General features: G+C 38.5%; 1 protein-coding gene across 4 annotated transcripts in view; it reads left to right on the forward strand.

Moving 5' to 3' along the window:
* Nucleotides 1-17,216, forward strand: part of EYA1 (EYA transcriptional coactivator and phosphatase 1) — a 169,491-nt gene that overhangs the window by 32,445 nt on the left and 119,830 nt on the right. Inside the window, exons 5-7 of one of the 4 annotated variants that reach the window (XM_055318297.1) lie at nt 7,947-8,016; nt 8,339-8,484; nt 12,162-12,299. In XM_055318297.1, the coding sequence (XP_055174272.1) occupies nt 7,947-8,016; nt 8,339-8,484; nt 12,162-12,299 (354 nt within the window). The remainder of the gene's footprint in view (nt 1-7,946; nt 8,017-8,338; nt 8,485-12,161; nt 12,300-17,216) is intronic. The other 3 variants (XM_055318298.1, XM_055318299.1, XM_055318296.1) reach the window with 3 other exon arrangements.

The following is a 17,216-nucleotide window of genomic DNA, read 5'->3' on the forward strand; positions in this document are numbered from 1 at the left end:
GGTATAGGCAAAATGGGGAAAATTGCTGCAGAGAGGGCCCTGCTGGGACAGCAGTGGCTTAAATCCAAAACAGAAGTGGATTCCCTTTGAAAAGGAATAACTCCCCCCCCCCCCAAACATCAGGAACAATGGAAGGGGAATTAATGCGGTTGAGTATGAAGTAGGGGAGGAGTTAATAGGCTAAGGGAATTCCTACCTGCTTCCTCTGCTCAAACCCTCCAGTAGCTCCAATGTGTCTGAGTTAATGCTGAGCCCTTGCAATGGCTACGAGCGTCATCAGGCCTATTGCCTGCTTTCCACTATTCCCTCAACATTCCAGACAGGCTCCCAATCAGGACCTTTGCACTGTCAATCCTTCTGCACCTCTCTGTATACTTGCCTGACCCCTTCACCACCTTCCAGTCTGCTGTCATCTCACCTTCTCTGTGAGGTATCCCCCCACCCCAAGCACCCTACGCAGTGTTGCAAGAGTCTCACTGTAGGCTTCCAGTCTCTCTAATGCTAAATACCCTCCCCCCATAACACAGCCTTTTGCTAACTGTATCATTTACTTGTGTATAGGTTTATTGTTTCATCCCCACCAAAATATGAGCTTTGATGGCAGAGATTTGTCTTGTTTTGTTAATTTGTATTCTCAATACCTGAAAAAGTATCTGGTGCATGTTCAGCACTTAGATATTTGTTAGATGGATGGATGAATGCTTGAATAAACCATGGCTTCTTTCATTTCCTCTGAAGCAACTCCAAATGAGCATAGTTGATAGGCTTATGAACTGGAAGAGATGGAGAAGATTGAAGTAGATGCCACAAGGACTTGGGAAGCCTGAGACTACTTAGAACATAAAGGAAGGTTGGCAATAAAGCCAGAGTCCAAATAAAGGTAGAACTATGAATATGGAGCCTTTATCATAGAGCAATTTTTCTCTACAAGGGTTTTGCTGCCCAGATCAAAAGATGTTTATCTTGATCCAGGGTTAAGGATTTTCTAGGTAAGGCATGAAAGAATATGGAAGTAAGAGACTTGAGGCTATCAGTAAGAAAAGAGTTTAAAATAATTATTCATGTATCCTCCTGGGATAAATACCTTAAAAAAAGTGAAAGTAAGGGATAACAAATTGAGAGAAGATAAGGATGTCAGGGGTCCTGCATCTATAAGGTTACAGTACAGACAAGATGGAAATAAAGGAAAGAAAATTCTGGCAGGAGAGGATGCTCCTTCCTTAATCTCAAAACTCAGTGGCCTCTACCACATGCTTCTGTAGCTAGTCTTCCATACTTCCCTTTCTCAGCTTTCATCACTACTTTTTAAATTACTTCTCATTGTCTTCTGCTAAATGATAGTGCTGTGAGAAAAGAGATTTTTGTTTGGCTTGTTCACACTTAAAGCCCTGGTGGCCATCATGGGTATTGAGCATATCGATGCTGGTCAGTAAATATTTGTTAAGTAAACAAATGTATTGATTGATGCTGTTGTGGCACAAGACTGTGGAATGGGGGGAAAGAAAGGTCCACACTGTGGTCCTGAGCTTGATGGTTGAGGTAGGCCAGAATTGAGGTCTAGACAGAAGGAGAGAAGTGTTGGATTCATAACCCCAAATCACATTGGAACTTGCTAGGGGACATGGTCAAATACTAAAGGTTATGATAAATTCAAGGCAGGGTTTAGGGTCCTTCATGAATGTGTTCAAGGATTGTCATAAACCTTAGAGAAGGCTTAGCAGAAGGTGGAAGGATGGTTTGGTGAGGAGACTGAAGCTATAGGGGATCTTGTTTTCCATAGATTGATGGAAACACATGTTTCACAGTGGAGAGGGATAGAGGGGGCTGGGGAATCAGATCTCTAGGTATAGACAACACAAAGCGTTTCTCTTAATTCCTTTTTTTCCTTCTTTCTTTCCGTCTTAAGTAAAGATGCAAGAACCATGGCATGCTGGAGTAGCTGTGAATAGAACTTAGGGCTCCTAAGGGAAAGAGAAAAGCTATCTCTAATCAACTCTAAAATGGTCTTCACCTCTGTGATCACTACTGCTTCCTTCTCCATCATGGCTTAAAATTCACATCCCAACCATTCTGGGTGTCTTGAGGAATTAGCGAGAATAAAGAGGAAATGGAACTATTCTGAAATTGGTAGTAGCTTTCTCCACCTCTGTCCTTCAAGGAATCTGAGCGTCTTAAAACATTAAGGAAGCAGTGAGGCTTCCTCTTGTTCAAGAAAATCACCTGGTGTGGAGAGACTGGAGGAAAGCAGCAGATTTTCAAAGGCATGTTGCTGGATTGAAAATTGCAAGGTTGTTTATTATGTTTTTAGGATGTAATCATGTTCTGCCCATTTACAGTGTACCAATGAAAAGTGATATTTTAATGATCTAAATGTTAACAATTGTGGTTGAAAATAATGTTTTTAAGGAGTGCAGAAATGTCTTTGCATTCTGTTTCTTTCATTTGCACAAGGCCTAAATTTGTTATTAATTTGTTACATGAAGTGCCAGTTGATAATACTGATCATACAATGTTGATGTCTGGTATTTGAAAATTGGAATTAGGAACAGGAATGCTTCTGGAAGAGAAAAAAATATCACATATGACAAGTATGATTTCTATATTTTAATTGTTCATAAAAAGATGTAACTTTCTGGGGCTGACTCATTCATTCAACAATTACATCTAGAGCACCTACTATATGTGAGACAATGTTCTAGGCAGTGGGAATATAGCAGTGACGAAGTAGATGAGGTCCTTGCCCTCACAGAGCTTCATTCTATAGGAGAGACAGATGATAAAGAGGTAAGTGGTAGTGTAAGTAAAGAGGCTACAAAATTAATGAAAGCAGGTCAAATAATATAGTGAAGAGTGAATGGGGGCCTCTATTAGAGGATACACCTCTCTGAGGGGTGGGCCTATGAGCAGAGATCTTAGTGAAGTAAGAGAATAAGTTTGAGTGTTTGTATGTATTTATTTGTTTTTAAGTTTGGGTTCATTTAAATGTAACCAGAGGATAATGGGGCTTGGAGGTTGGGGCAGTTGTGACATGATTTACTTTTTTTTTTTTAAGAGATCACCATTTGTTGTATGGAGGATGCTTTATGGGAGAAGAGTAGGGAAGAGGGTAAATAGATACAGGGAGACCAGTATTGCCCTGGTTCAGAAGAGAAAGGACTGTGTGAGCCCACGTACTTCCCAGAAGAGCCACTGAGGCAGGATTAAATGTTCCAGGATTCCCTTAGGAGAAAAGAGTGGAGGAGAGAAGGAAGGAGGGCAAGGTCGGGGATGTCCTGACTGCCATCCTCTGGTGGGCACCACATTGACGATTGGAACAGAGGGGAAAATGAGAGCAATGAGAAGATGTCAGGTCTAGGACATATTCTGGAAGGAGAGCTGGCTAAATTTGTAATAAAATAGTACAAGGAAAGAAAAGAGTCAAAACTTTGAGGCTTTCGACTCATTTGTTCAACTGAGGAGTGATATTGAGATTAAGGAGATAGGAAGTGTGAACTGAGGACCTACTAGTTTGGGGACTTCTATTGACCTTCTCAGTAGATTCTCAAGCTTGGGTCTTGCCCTCCCTACAACAAGATTGAGGAGCTGCTTTAATATCTATGTTAGAAGTATGAGAAAGAATGGAATAATAGGAAACAAATGTGCTAAAACAGTGAGGTATCAGGTGCCCATATGTTCCCAAGGCTCTGGTATATGTAATTTGGAGTTTCCTAATGGTAAAATGACCATTTTATTTACCTTGATGAGTGATGAAGTCTGTGAGCATTCTTTTTGCTTTAGGGTATTCTTGTGTCATGAAATTAAAATTAATCTGAATTCCTAAATTATTGCTCAAAAAAGATAAAGGTGTTTTAAGGAATTAAGAGGAGAAGGACTTCAGGTATGAGATGCAAGATTTTTGACTTTAGGCCACAAAAAAAATTGTAGGGGTTTGGATTTAGGGAAATCCCAAAAGATACATGCTTATTATATAGCTTATTTTAAGCATTATTATATAATGCTTATTACATAGCATTAAATACTTAATCATCTTAGAGGCACATAAGTAATTAGTAGCAAGATACTTAGGGCAGCATCGTGGGTTCTTAGTCACATGTATTTTATAAAGAATACTCTTCATTCCCAATTATATTGCCAAAGACCTGAATCAGGTTTATTATGTATGTTTACATGTGGCTTAGAATAATGTAACCATCCTTCATACCATGAGTTTGAAAAAAAAAAAAATCTACTTTGCTTACAACCTAAATCTCACATTGTAATTTTTTTTAAAGATTTTATTTATTTGGGGATCCCTGGGTGGCGCAGCGGTTTAGCGCCTGCCTTTGGCCCAGGGCGCGATCCTGGAGGCCTGGTATCGAATCCCACGTCGGGCTTCCGGTGCATGGAGACTGCTTCTCCCTCGGCCTGTGTCTCTGCGCCTCTCTCTCTCTCTCTCTCTCTCTCTCTCTCTCTCTCTCTCTCTCTCTCTCTCTCTGTGACTATCATAAATAAATAAAAATTTTAAAAAACATATTAAAAAAAGATTTTATATATTTATTCATGAGAGACACACACACAGAGAAAGGCAGAGGGAGAAGCTGGCTCCATGCAGGAAGCCTGATGGTGAGACTCGATCCCGAGACTCCAGGATCAGGCCCTGGGCTAAAGGCAGTGGCGCTAAACCACTGAGCCACCCGGGCTGCCCTCACATTGTAATTAATATTGTTTATTGATTACTTACCACATGCCAGGCCCAGTCAGTTGCCTGGAAAGAAAGGAGAACAAGAGGTCTTGGGCCCCAAAAGCTCATGGTTAGCAGAGGAAACATCTATACCCTATACATGCTAAGTAAATGCAATGTGTTTAAGCACTACATTGCCAATGCTCACAACACTCCCAAGAAAGTACAGAGAAGGAAGACATCCTAAAGAGAAAATGATATTTTAGTCCCAACAGAGGAGGAAGTGTTTACAAGGTGGGGAAAGAAAGTATAAGGAGGCCTCCCTAGGCAGAGGGTCTGGTATGAAGAGCCAGTGGGCACGTATGGGTGTTCCTCAAGTCTAAGGAGGCTACAGATTAGTAAACCCAGGGGAGGGTGGATGCTTACATCTCTTTGGGTACTCTGCCAAGAAATTTGGAGTTTTTCCTAGGAATAATGTGAGCACAGTCGAGAGACATAAGTTGGAGAATAGGCATGAAGTTTCTATTTAAGAAAGATCACCGTAGTAGCAGTAGTGTGTTGAGGGTGATGGGTGGAGGGCAGCAGACCTGGCTGAGGTTAATTAGAGCCTGAGCCAGGGTAGGGGAGCAGGGATGGAGTACGTAGGACACCTTGACAAGCAATATCTGGGTTTGAGACAGGTGACTTGAGACTCATGAAATGGAGGAGAAGGAGATGATTTTGAGGTTTTTAGTTTTTGTGTAGGAGGTCAGGAGATAGGATACTTTGGTGGAAAGAGTCGGACAGATGTGGGTTCAAACAGTAGCTTTCCCATTGGTTTGTTTGGATGTGTTACTTTCTATGCCCCATATGTCAAATGGGAACAAAGAATCCTGCTTTTAAGTATTTTGCTGGACAGTTGGTGATGCTGTCCATTGAGTAGAAGTAAAAGTACAGAAGGAAGGGCAAATGGGCAGGGGGTGGGGGGCAAAGATAGTGGGAATCTGGAGATCTGAGCTAATTAACACTTACTACACATTGCACTGTTGGCCAATGCTCCCATTTAGTCCTCAGACAATCCTGGGAGGTGTAAGTAGTATCATTGCCATCATACAGGGGAACATAGCAAGGCCTAGAGGGACCGGGTAACTTGACCAAGCCAATAGAGGAGTTGGAACTTCAGTCTGAGCTGAAATTCTGATTTCAAAACCTGTGCTGCATTACCACACTCTGCAACCTCCCAGATCGCTTTATGTGTACACACTTATACTATGCAAATAATCTTCAAGCTTCACACAACTTACCTTACCATGTGGTAATAGCCCTGCTGTGTACTATTCTGTTATTCTGTTTGTTAAAAAAAAAAAAAATTGCTGGGTGTAACCTGTGAGGTTGAGTTTATGATGTTTTCATGGGTCCCAACCCACAATTTGAAAAGCCCAGTGATAGAGCTGGAAAAGAATAAAAGGGATTTCTGTGGCTTCATATCATGAGGTTGTATTGGGTTTTTGTTCTGGTTTTATTTTTTTAAAACTTGTTTTTAACTGTGATTGTCCAGGGAAGGTATCATTCTTCCCAGTTACTCTGCTGGATAAATCTACTTTGCCCTTGGTCTCTTCTCAGGCTTAGAAAAGGGAAGTAGGAAAGGTTGTAGTTATGGGTGACCTGGGCAAGTGGTAGTCTTTGCTCTCTAATCCCTCCCTTTTATAAATTGCAATATTTAAACTAATCCTCTCATGGCTATTTGTGTGTCGGCCTCCCCACATGTGACAAGCAGAATTTGTCTTTGCATGTTTGCATCTACGGCATCTAACTCAATGCCTGGTACAGAGCAGTGACTCAACATATGCCTGCAGATGGGGGGACACCAGCTGAGCTGGCCTGCCATGGCTTTAATGTAGCCCCCAGCTCTGCCAAACTGAGAGCCACATGGTGGAAGTCTGGCAGCTTGCATGCAAGAGTAGTCCTAATCTAGATCTATTCTGCTGTCACTGGGTTAGGCCTGTGTGTTTTACGAGGAAAGGATTACTCATAGATTGAGGTTCTGGTCCAACTCTACCTCTCTTCTCCCAAACACAAATGGAAAATTAAATTTGAGAAGTATAAAGGTACTGATGTGACATCATGAAAAATGTATAAAACTTTGAGTGCATGGAACCATATATAAGGATTTTAATATACAGTATAGTTAGTCATAGAGCCTCTGAAGACCATGATTATTAGTGGAAGAAGAAAATAAACATATTTCATCTTGTAATTGTACCTAAAGAATATGCATTTTTAGCTAGATGGAGGATAGGAAGAACCTGATGGAGGAAAATGTGTGTGTGTGTGTGTGTGTGTGTGTGTGTGTGTGTGTACTATCTTTTTATGTGTGTTTTATATATATTTATATGTAATATATAGAAACATGTATAGCTGTATGTATATATAAATCTATAAATGCAAATGTGTGTAATGTATATGCACATAAAATAGCCCCTATTTATAATAAATCTGAGAACTACCATTTTAATGCCTTATGTTAACAAAAATGGTTGTTTGCTTTAGTTCAGAATGAGTGTAAAAGAATGATAGAGTTTAGTGCATTTTCTGAGACCTATTGAATGAAGTATATGTGATTAAAAAGAAATGAAATTCTGCTTGAATGCTTAAATAACATCGTTAAACAAAAAACAAAACAAAACAAAAACAAAAAAAAACACCTTTTTTTACTTGAATAACCAAAGTTGAGCATGTTGAATTGAAAGGCACAGGAACATCGCTTCAGCACAAGAAAAAACAGGCTTAGCTTGCAACCTGAGAAATTTAAGTGAGCTATAGGAATGCATTTTTACTTAAAAAAAAAAAAATGTTGCTAAATCAATGCAGACAAATGAGGATTGGCCCTATTTGTACTCACCTGAGAGCAGATTAGACTGTGTTGCTCTGTAATCCAGTCTCAGGTGTGTGTGTTCCCGAGCACACATAATAGGCCAGGTGACCTTTTGGGTCCTGCCCAGCCCTGCAGATTTACCCTCCTCCCTCCCCTTTGACCAGATCCTTCCAGTCACCAGGACTGCAGCTGGCGGGTATCGCAGATGAGGGCATCTCTCTCTAACAGTTAATTTACAATTTGAACCCCTTCATGAGTTCCCATAGATTGTTCAATATATTTTAACTTTCTCTGAGGTAAAGCATTTTTTTTTCAGTCCAAAAAGGGCGAATGTCTGCAATTTCATGTGGTCTACCTATAGTTCAAAACAGATCAACGCTTTACACATATTTTGTATTTTGCTGTGATTATCGTGCATTATTTTTTTTCCAGCCATTGGGAGCAGTAGCTTCAGCCCAAGACCAACTCACCAGTTCTCCCCACCACAGATTTATCCTTCCAAGTAAGATGTATTTTCTCTTAATAAATGACTTTTTAGAGTAGTCTTTTTACCTTACTTCAAGTCATGTTTTGTGCCCACGTGTAATGTCTTAATTTAAACTAAAGTGCCTTTCATAGAGACTTCAGTGTGTTTACATGGAAGTATTTTGAGGGTCACCTAGAAGATCTACTGAAGTATTTCAGTATTTTGTATATTCTATTTGAAAGTCATACTTTAAGAGACAGTCTTTAGCTGCAATTTGTGATGTGGTTGTTCATCCGTTACCTTGCATGTTTCCATCTAATGCATGGGCTTTCTATTTTCTGTCATTTCTGACAAATAGCAGACCATACCCACATATTCTCCCTACCCCTTCCTCACAAACTATGGCTGCATATGGGCAAACACAGTTTACCACAGGAATGCAACAAGCTACAGCGTATGCCACGTACCCACAGCCGGGACAGCCGTATGGAATTTCCTCATATGGTGAGTAATCCTCTTCCCTCTGTAGTGGGATTGGACGGGCATCCCTGTATGTGTGCGCGCATGTTTCAGAGGACTGGTACCTAACGAACATCATCTTGGGCCACTTTTTTAGAGAGCATTCCCACTTTTTGGGTCTAAATTCTTCATACGCCTGTTTTGAATGAATCTTGTAAGAAGTGGTGGCTATTTATCTTAAGGTCAGCGGTGGCATATAGATGGCACAGTTCATATGCCCTCTTGCTCTCATTTTTATTTTTTCCCATTTATAGCTCAACTTTTAAGTTGCCACTCAAGCACTTGGTTCTGGAATCCAAAGTATTTGGGTTGCATATTTGCGATAAAACTCCAGTGAATGAAGTCTTTTGGGGTAAAGATTCATTTCCTATTTATCAGATGTCTACCTATGATTAGGGGAGTACAAACAGAATTCAACAAGCCCTTGCTGTGAACTTGAGGGTGGTAGTGCTTTCAAATTTCAGCAGTATCAGCCCTTAGGAAAAGTGATCTATATATTACAGCTTGGGCTGTGCTTTAAAGAGGCAAAGCAGGAAATGTTTAAAAGCTCACATCCCTATTTGTTCCTTCCTAGCTGGAGATTATCTTGATCTAGGCGTGAGTTAACTCAATTGTTAAGGGATCAATACCTGTAAGTTAAAAATAAATCTGGCAAGACCCCCAAGTTTAAGAAATCTTAGAATTTCAAGACCTCTTTTCTTCAATTGAAGTTGTAATTTTAAGCAAATTGCACTTTGAATAGAAAAAAATATGAATTACTAGCATGTCCTTGAAAAAAATCGAGTGATCCAGAAAAAGTACATGGAAGTGTAAAGGAAAGGACTAGTAAATTAAGTAATTCTGTGTTTATAGCAGTATATTGAAAGAAATAAGCACTTAAACATCAATAATTAGAAGGTAAATTACTTTATTCCTTTTTATTCTCTATCTCTACCCCAAACCAAATCAACTATATAAAATTTTTTAGGAAATATATGTGAATTATATGATTTTATCCTTTAGAGTTTCATTTCAAAACTATCCAGAACTGAATATTATCTAAGTAGGCATTTTTTAAAATTTATTTTTATTTAAAGCTTGTTTGTTTATTTATTAACTAGGCATTTTAAAGTCAGATTTTAGAAACAGCCATAAAATGGACTTCCTGGAATTATCTTTCATTTCCATAACTTTTACTCAAGATTTTTGGAAATATTAAATACAGATCAATTTTATCCTCAATGTGCTTTTAAACAATTCTTGTTCTAAAAGAGGGAAAAAGGATCTCTGATTTGAATTGCATACCTTCAACTTTATAACATGTGTTGAGGCAGTCCCCAATTTATATTCTCAAAATGTTATTTGTAAGCTGAGTATTTGAAGTGTAAAAGTGTCTTTACTAAAGTACCGTACTTAAAGTACTTTAGACCTACCAGTGCTGCCACGGGAAGGTGCCTTTCATGTCACTGCCTTGGCTGCCACTCATGAGACTCCTCTCTTGTTCTTTCTTCTCCCCATCGAGTCATGGTAGGTTCCTTTGCCTCTTTCTTGCCTGTGGTCTAGGACTGTTCCAGTTCTGAACCATTAGTGGATGTCCCTGTTGTCTGCAATAATTGTTCTGGGAGAGTAAGATGAGCATAGGTTCCGAGATTCAGACCTCAAATAACTAGTAGAGTGAGGATGGGTATTTTAATGTGATAGGACAGGAGAGACTGTAAGAGCATGGCTCCAGGTCAAGGGGTTTGACCCCAGGGCCGTCTGTGCTTATAAATTTCCTGGGAATGATTCTGATACTTTAGTATTTTCCCAATCTCTTTCTTTCTTCTCTTTCTGGGCCTTGAGTACAGAGAGATGCCCCTAGTGCTTTGGAATAGGCATTCTGTTTTTCTTAGGCCAGTGCATTGAAAAATGACTGCCTGCTCCCCTCTGCTTGCTTATGAAGGAAAAACACATAGTTTAGGGTTTTGTTTTGTTTTTTTTATGACTGAGAGTCAAGGTCTAATAGATCTAAGAGGACCCTCTTCAGAGATTTATGCTCCCTGACTTTTTGCTTAGACCAGTGAGAAAAGATAGGCAAATTTTTTCGTGTGAACAATAGTATCAGTGGGGGAAAAAGAACTGCATTTCTCTGGATCTGCATGGAGCTGACCCATGAGTTTGCTGACTAGTTGGGTGGAAGTTCTCTAAGTAGGTGTAGATGAGGTTTTCTGCCTCTGCTTACTTTTCCTTATCTGCTCTTATCACAGAGATTGAACCTCCAGGCCCAAACCAGAGGTGGTACAAGTGAAGACTGGATAATAGAGTCTCAAATAGAGAGGGGGGAAGTCCCTGTTAGTGATGAGGAAACAGGAAAGAAAAGGAGTTTCTAGAGCCAAGAAACCACCTGCCTAGGCAGGTGGTTTTACAGGGACCATTTATAAGTATGGGTTATTTATTGGTTTGGGATTGCCTGTACAGGGAGAAATCACATTTTTTTTTTTTTTTTAATGTTAAGGTTATGTTAAGACTTAACTGTTAAGGTCATTACGAGGTTATTTAGAGATACTCCAGGAATTATCGTAGCCTCTCTCGGCCAAGAGTCAGATTCTTCCACTGCCTTAGGCAAGTTACCTAACTTCATTCTACTGATGAAATTCCCCTAAAATGGAAATAAACAGCGCGCCTACTGTGTATTCTAGATCCCAGAGATATTATTTATCTGAAGTGCAAAGTAAAATTATTCAAACATGTGAATTCACTTGGCAGACATTTTTCTCCCTTCCTTCTGTGGAAATTAAGGACTGTTGTGAACTTTCATGACTGTCTTTAATTATAATCCACTGCTGAACCCCACACAATACTGCCAAACCCAAGTCCTGAAATTCAGCTGTCAACCTGGTGCTTTGGAAAGTCTTAATGGGCCACAAACACCTTATTTTTATATCATGATGATGATGTAAAGTGTTCTTTAGGCTACACTTAAAACGATAAAGTTGGAATAAATACTTGAAACTATAAGGGACAAAAGGGAACTACTGGTCAGCTTCACTTGTTTATAGATGACTATGCTGCCCAACCAGATTCAGTTCTTTAATATTCTCCTTTCTTTGTGCTTACATTCTGGTGGGATCTGGGTATTTGGGAGGAGGTTTTCCCCTCAGTTGCTTACTTCCATGTCCAATAATGCTTCCTCTGACTTCAAAATGAATTGTGTGTTAACATCAGCTTTGGGCAGGAAGAATAAGGAAAAAACAGAGGGGAAAAAATGCTGTGACGCTAGAGACTCTAATTCATCTCTTTTTAGAAAACAGAATTTTGATTTTGACAATAATCAACAACTTTGAGAATAATCTAAAGTGTAATTAATGACTATTTCTGGACTATGAAGGAGATGGTCTTTTAACCTCTTATAAAACAAAACTAAATATAGAAATGATATCCTAGAAGTTAAAGTTTGTAGAAAATGTAAATCAGAAAAACGGGAAAGGACAATGTGAATAGTCACTCAAGACTATAATATTCCTGTTTGTTTGTTTGTTTTTAATTGAAGCTCTAATTGAGGATATTCTACTCCAAGCTTGTTTACCTTTGATTCTTGGGATAATACTGGGAAGCACTTGTGACCCAACAGTTGTGGGAGTGTTTTTGTATATTGACCAGCTTCTGAGATGAACAGATAGATAAGCTATCACTAACTGATTTAGGTGCATTGTGGGCAGGCATCAAGACTGAAGGCGGATTGTCGCAGTCTCAGTCACCTGGACAGACGGGATTTCTCAGCTATGGCACAAGCTTTGGTACCCCTCAACCTGGACAGGCACCATACAGCTACCAGATGCAAGGTCTGTATAAACATTGATGTTGCTTTTTTTCAATGATCTGGGGGTCCAATAGTTACTTTTTAAAGCAGAACCCAGTGTTCGGTGTAAGTAGTAGTCGAGGGTGGAAAGTAGACTAGGCTGAGAGGCAAGATACCTGGTTCTGGTTTGGCTCTTCACTTATTTATTCTCTGGGCCTAAACTTCCATATTTATGAGATTAAGAGGTTACTCTAAATCATCTCTGAAAAATTTTGCAGAAAGCTCTAAAATTCTCTATGAAGTTGAAGTTTTCTGGCTTGCCTCTATCAATTAGAAAAGGAATGACAGTTAATGCTGTGAGAGACTGTACAGTGATACATGCTAGCCACTGCCACTTGGTGTTGCCAGCCAACCTTTTTAAAAAGATTATGTCTTCATTGTCATTATCATAACTCTACAAGTAGAGTGTGTGCTATGCGTAAACTATATGACCTGCCAATGGTCAAGAGATCAAATTGACAACCATTCAGTGCAGCTTCGAGATATTGCTTCTAAGAACTGGTTCCTGGACTCTAATTTTGAATCTGTAGACAAAACATAATGTAAATGCAAGTCAGATGGAGCAACTGCTGAAAGTTGAACGTTGTCAATACTGTTTTCAGGAATACACAGGCAGAAGTGTAATTGTCAGATGATTATTATGCAAATGTGACTGTAAAATACCTGAAAGTGGTCCTCATCATTTAAATATTCTCCTAATATCTTGTTTTTACTACAAATCAGTTTAGCCACATTTGACGCCTTACTAGGGCCAACAGTTGAATTAAATCCCTTATCACTACTTTTTGACCGAAAGCATTTTTTTGTATTTTTATCTTTTATGTCTTTTCTTATTCCTCGCTACATTAAAATAATTGTTTATTACAGAATAATTAGAAAATAAAGAGAATCAAAAATAATTAAATATCTCATATTTATTACTTTGATAAATATTCTTCTAGATATGCAGTATAGGACCATATTGTATAATATAGTATTGCAACTTGTTATTTTCCGTAACAGTATACTGTAAATATACTATAAACATCTTTTCACATCAATAAATCCTATTCTACAGCATCCTTTAATGACTGCATAGTTTCATAGGTATATCTTATTTAACTAATGTCCCTTTTATTCAACATCTAGGGCAATACCATAGATATTTTATTTGCATTCTTAATTATTTCCTTTGAATGAATAAGTGTGAATTGCTAAACTGTCTTAGACTCTTTTAAGGATTTGTTATACACTTACACAAGGAAGGGCTACATATTAGCATGTACATACCGAATAATATCATTTTAAAAACTCATTTTCATAGATACAAGATTTTGTTTTTATATTCAGTTTTTAATTGAGAAGATAAATCCTTTTTTATGTCAATATTCATCTTTGTCTTATTTTTTATTAATGTTCTTAAACTTGTAATATTTTATATATAAATTTCTAGTTTATCACTTTTAAGTGCTTTTTTTTTCTGTTCAGTAAACTTAAAATTTTATGGAAGCAGATCCATTAATTTTTTCATATTTGGTTTTGCTTTGGTATACAAATATCTGAATTACAGGGGCATCTGTAATTCAGTGGCTGGGTGGCTTGGTTGGTTAAGTGTCCAACTCTTGATTTTAGCTGAGGGTCATGATCTCAGGTGGCAAGGTCAAGCCCCCATATGGGGCCCTGTGCCTGGTGTGGACCTGCTTAAGATTCTCTCTCCAAAAAAAAAAAAAAAAAAAAAAAAAAGATTCTCTCTCCCCCCTCCCTTTGCCCCTACCCCAACTCCCCCCCATGCGTTCTCATTCTCTCTCTCTCTGAAAAACAACAACAAAACCTGAACTATAAAGTTTTGATATATTTGGTAGCTATAAAATAAAAGTTGTCTTACAACAGATAGTATGTATTAGAGGGGTGTTACTGTTTGCCTGACTCCAGAACTTTAAAAGCTGCCCTAGGAAAGAATTATGTTTCTGCATGTGCTGAATATCAGTTGAGTAAAAGAATAAAAAGGAAAAGTGATGAAGAGAGTTTATTAATGAATTTAAGAGTCCTAGGCCCTAGTAATGAAGCAGATTATAAGACAAACAAGGTCTGTTTGCATGTAGAGCTTTCATTTGTGAAGGACAGAGGCTTCAAAGAGCTATGAGAGAAATAAATGGGGCACCATGGTAGGTTCCATTCTCTGATGGGCATTCAGGTCCCCTTGAGGAGAAGATCCTTGGGACCTAAAGGTCAGAAGGAAACAGGAAGCACCCTCTGGAGAGGAGAGCTACCACAGTGTGTGTGGTACCTGGGCCCAAGCCCATCGGCAGCCTGTTGGCTACCCATCCACAATGAGCAAAGTACAGAAATTTCAAGTAAAGTGTTTAGAAACTCTTACAGTAGGTCAAGAGTAAATCTCATGTTGGTTAAATCAAATAATGGTATTAAGAAATGGGACTTACACTCTTTCTTTTTTCATCTCCTTCTTTGGTAATTCATTATTACTGTATTTTGATAAATTGTTCTAGAAGGTTTGGGGGTAGGAGTGGGGACTGATCTTGTATCTCAGAGAGTTTGAGAAATAATGCCCTTGAAAGTTATTTTTTATTCTTTCTCTTCTCTCAGATTGAAAGCTTATGCGGCAGAAATAGTTCCTAAGAGGGCTAACCAGCTGTCAGAGACTAAGCATAGTGTTAGAATAGAGAGAAGTGTGGAAATGAAACGGGAAAATACAGTTAGTTTGGAGAGGGAAAAGCTGTCTATTTTTTTTAAAAGTCCAGACACGTGCAGCACCAAATATAACATTGTTTCTCTACCCATTGGTTTCACTGCATCTGGGCATATTGGTTGTTGCATTAAAACTTTTTTTTGTGTTTTTGTGCAGCCTTTGGTTGGATGGCCTTTCCAGTGGGATTTCAGAACCCATTTTCCATTTCTGAGATATTTTATATGGATATTTCTATAATGGCACTTGACTCAATTTTAGATTATTAGATATAATATGACTTCCACAGATCAAGCCAGATAATTATATGCTATTATCTTGAAACACGGTAGCGTGATGATGGATAATGATATATAATATGCTATAAACTCCTTATGGCCAGATTTAGATAAATAATTAAATTCTGATTAGTATGTATTTCATAAATATTAAATGCATTATGAAAAATGCTTTACTGTTATTAAATGATCTTGTATATTCCGTTGTGGGAGTCTATTGGCCTTTGAGTGTCTTCTCAGTACATCTTTTTCAATATAAAAATTTCTATAATCCCTTACATTATTTCCAAAATTCTCCCAATTCTTTTATCCCTAATGAATAAATAAGAATGATTTTTGCTTATATCGTTCTCATCTTAGAGCTATTAAAAATTCTTAGAATCGCGGAAGCCTGGGTAGCTCAGCGGTTTAGCGCCTGCCTTCAGCCTAGGGCGTGATCCTGGGGTCCTCGGATCGAGTCCCATGTCGGGCTCCCTGCATGGAGCCTGCTTCTCCCTCTGCCTGTGTCTCTGCCTCTTTTTCTCTCTATCTCTCTCATTAATAAGTAAATAAAATCTTAAAAAAAAATACTTGGAACTAGATGAAGCTTATGTATTTTAGTGGTTTGAGAGTGTTTTACTTAGCTTTTTTTCTGAGATCTTTTCACCTTTAAAATATAAGGTAGTAGATATACATAATATTAAAATGTCATAACACTAGAAAAAATATTCTAATAACCCAGATGACTCAACAAACTGAAATGTGTGCTTACTGTGTTATGCTGATTAATTGAAAAAAAATTACGGTGATCGCCTCTTTGAATCTGTCTGACATACTAAGGCTAGACTAACTGCCCAGTGAAATCTTGGTCTCTGGTTAACAAGTGTAGGTTCTAGAGTTAGACTGCCTGTTGAACGGCCCTGCCATTGCTGGCTACGGGCCTTCAACACAGTGTTTAACTTCTCCACACCTGCATTTTCTCACCTTTCAGGTAGGGATATTGTCTTACTCCCACAGTGATAGTGTGAGATGTGATTGAGATCATCCGTATAAATCACTCTGACCAACATCTAACGCATAGTAAGAACTGCCGTGGTTGTTTTCATTGTTAATGCTCTCATTGTGGTGGTGATGTGGATAATAATATTTATTATTGTTGTTATTATTGTCCAGCTTTTTCAAATAGTTCCAAATTAGGAACTATTACCTATTCCAAACTATTACCTAAATGCTCCCTCTCTCCTATTCCCTGGAAGGAAACAAACAGCATATATAAATTAAACATATACATAGTATACTAAAATATGTACATAGTATATACACACACACACACACGCACACACACACACACACACACACACACACAAAACCAGCAACGAGAACTCCAAGAACCCATTAACCAAATAAGCTTGCAAAAAAAAAAAAAAATCCAGATCTAGATCTAACTAATGTGCTAGCAAAAAGGAAAATCACTATCAACAAAATCAGGCTATTTGAACATGATACAAAAATTCGGGGAGAGACCAGAAGAAATAGGAACATGAAGAAGCAGCCCAGAAGAGAGAAGAATCTGTGTTGGCAACAGTGGGAACGGCTGCTGACAGAGACAGGAGCTCAGTTCTGCAGGGGTGAGAGAGAAGGAAGCATCAACCAGGTGCTTATGCCTTAACAATCCCCCAGGCAGCTCTCTGAGCAAGAAGAACCAGTAGAAAAAAGAAGAGGCGGCAGCCATTTAAACAATAAATTGTTTATTACTCCAGAAACCAAGATTAGTGAAGAAGATAGGAATGTGACAAATTGCTATGCAGAGATGGAAAACTCTAGTGCCTGTACAACAAAATAACAGTTAACATTTATCTAGCGATGATTAAGGCCAACAGCTCTAATTGTTTTACACATGTTGTCTCAATCCTTCTAACAACCCTAAACAATAACCGTAATGGATAAAAACCTGAAAATG

The sequence above is a fragment of the Nyctereutes procyonoides genome, unplaced genomic scaffold, assembly GCF_905146905.1.
Source record: "Nyctereutes procyonoides isolate TBG_1078 unplaced genomic scaffold, NYPRO_anot_genome, whole genome shotgun sequence".
Lineage (NCBI taxonomy): Eukaryota > Metazoa > Chordata > Mammalia > Carnivora > Canidae > Nyctereutes > Nyctereutes procyonoides.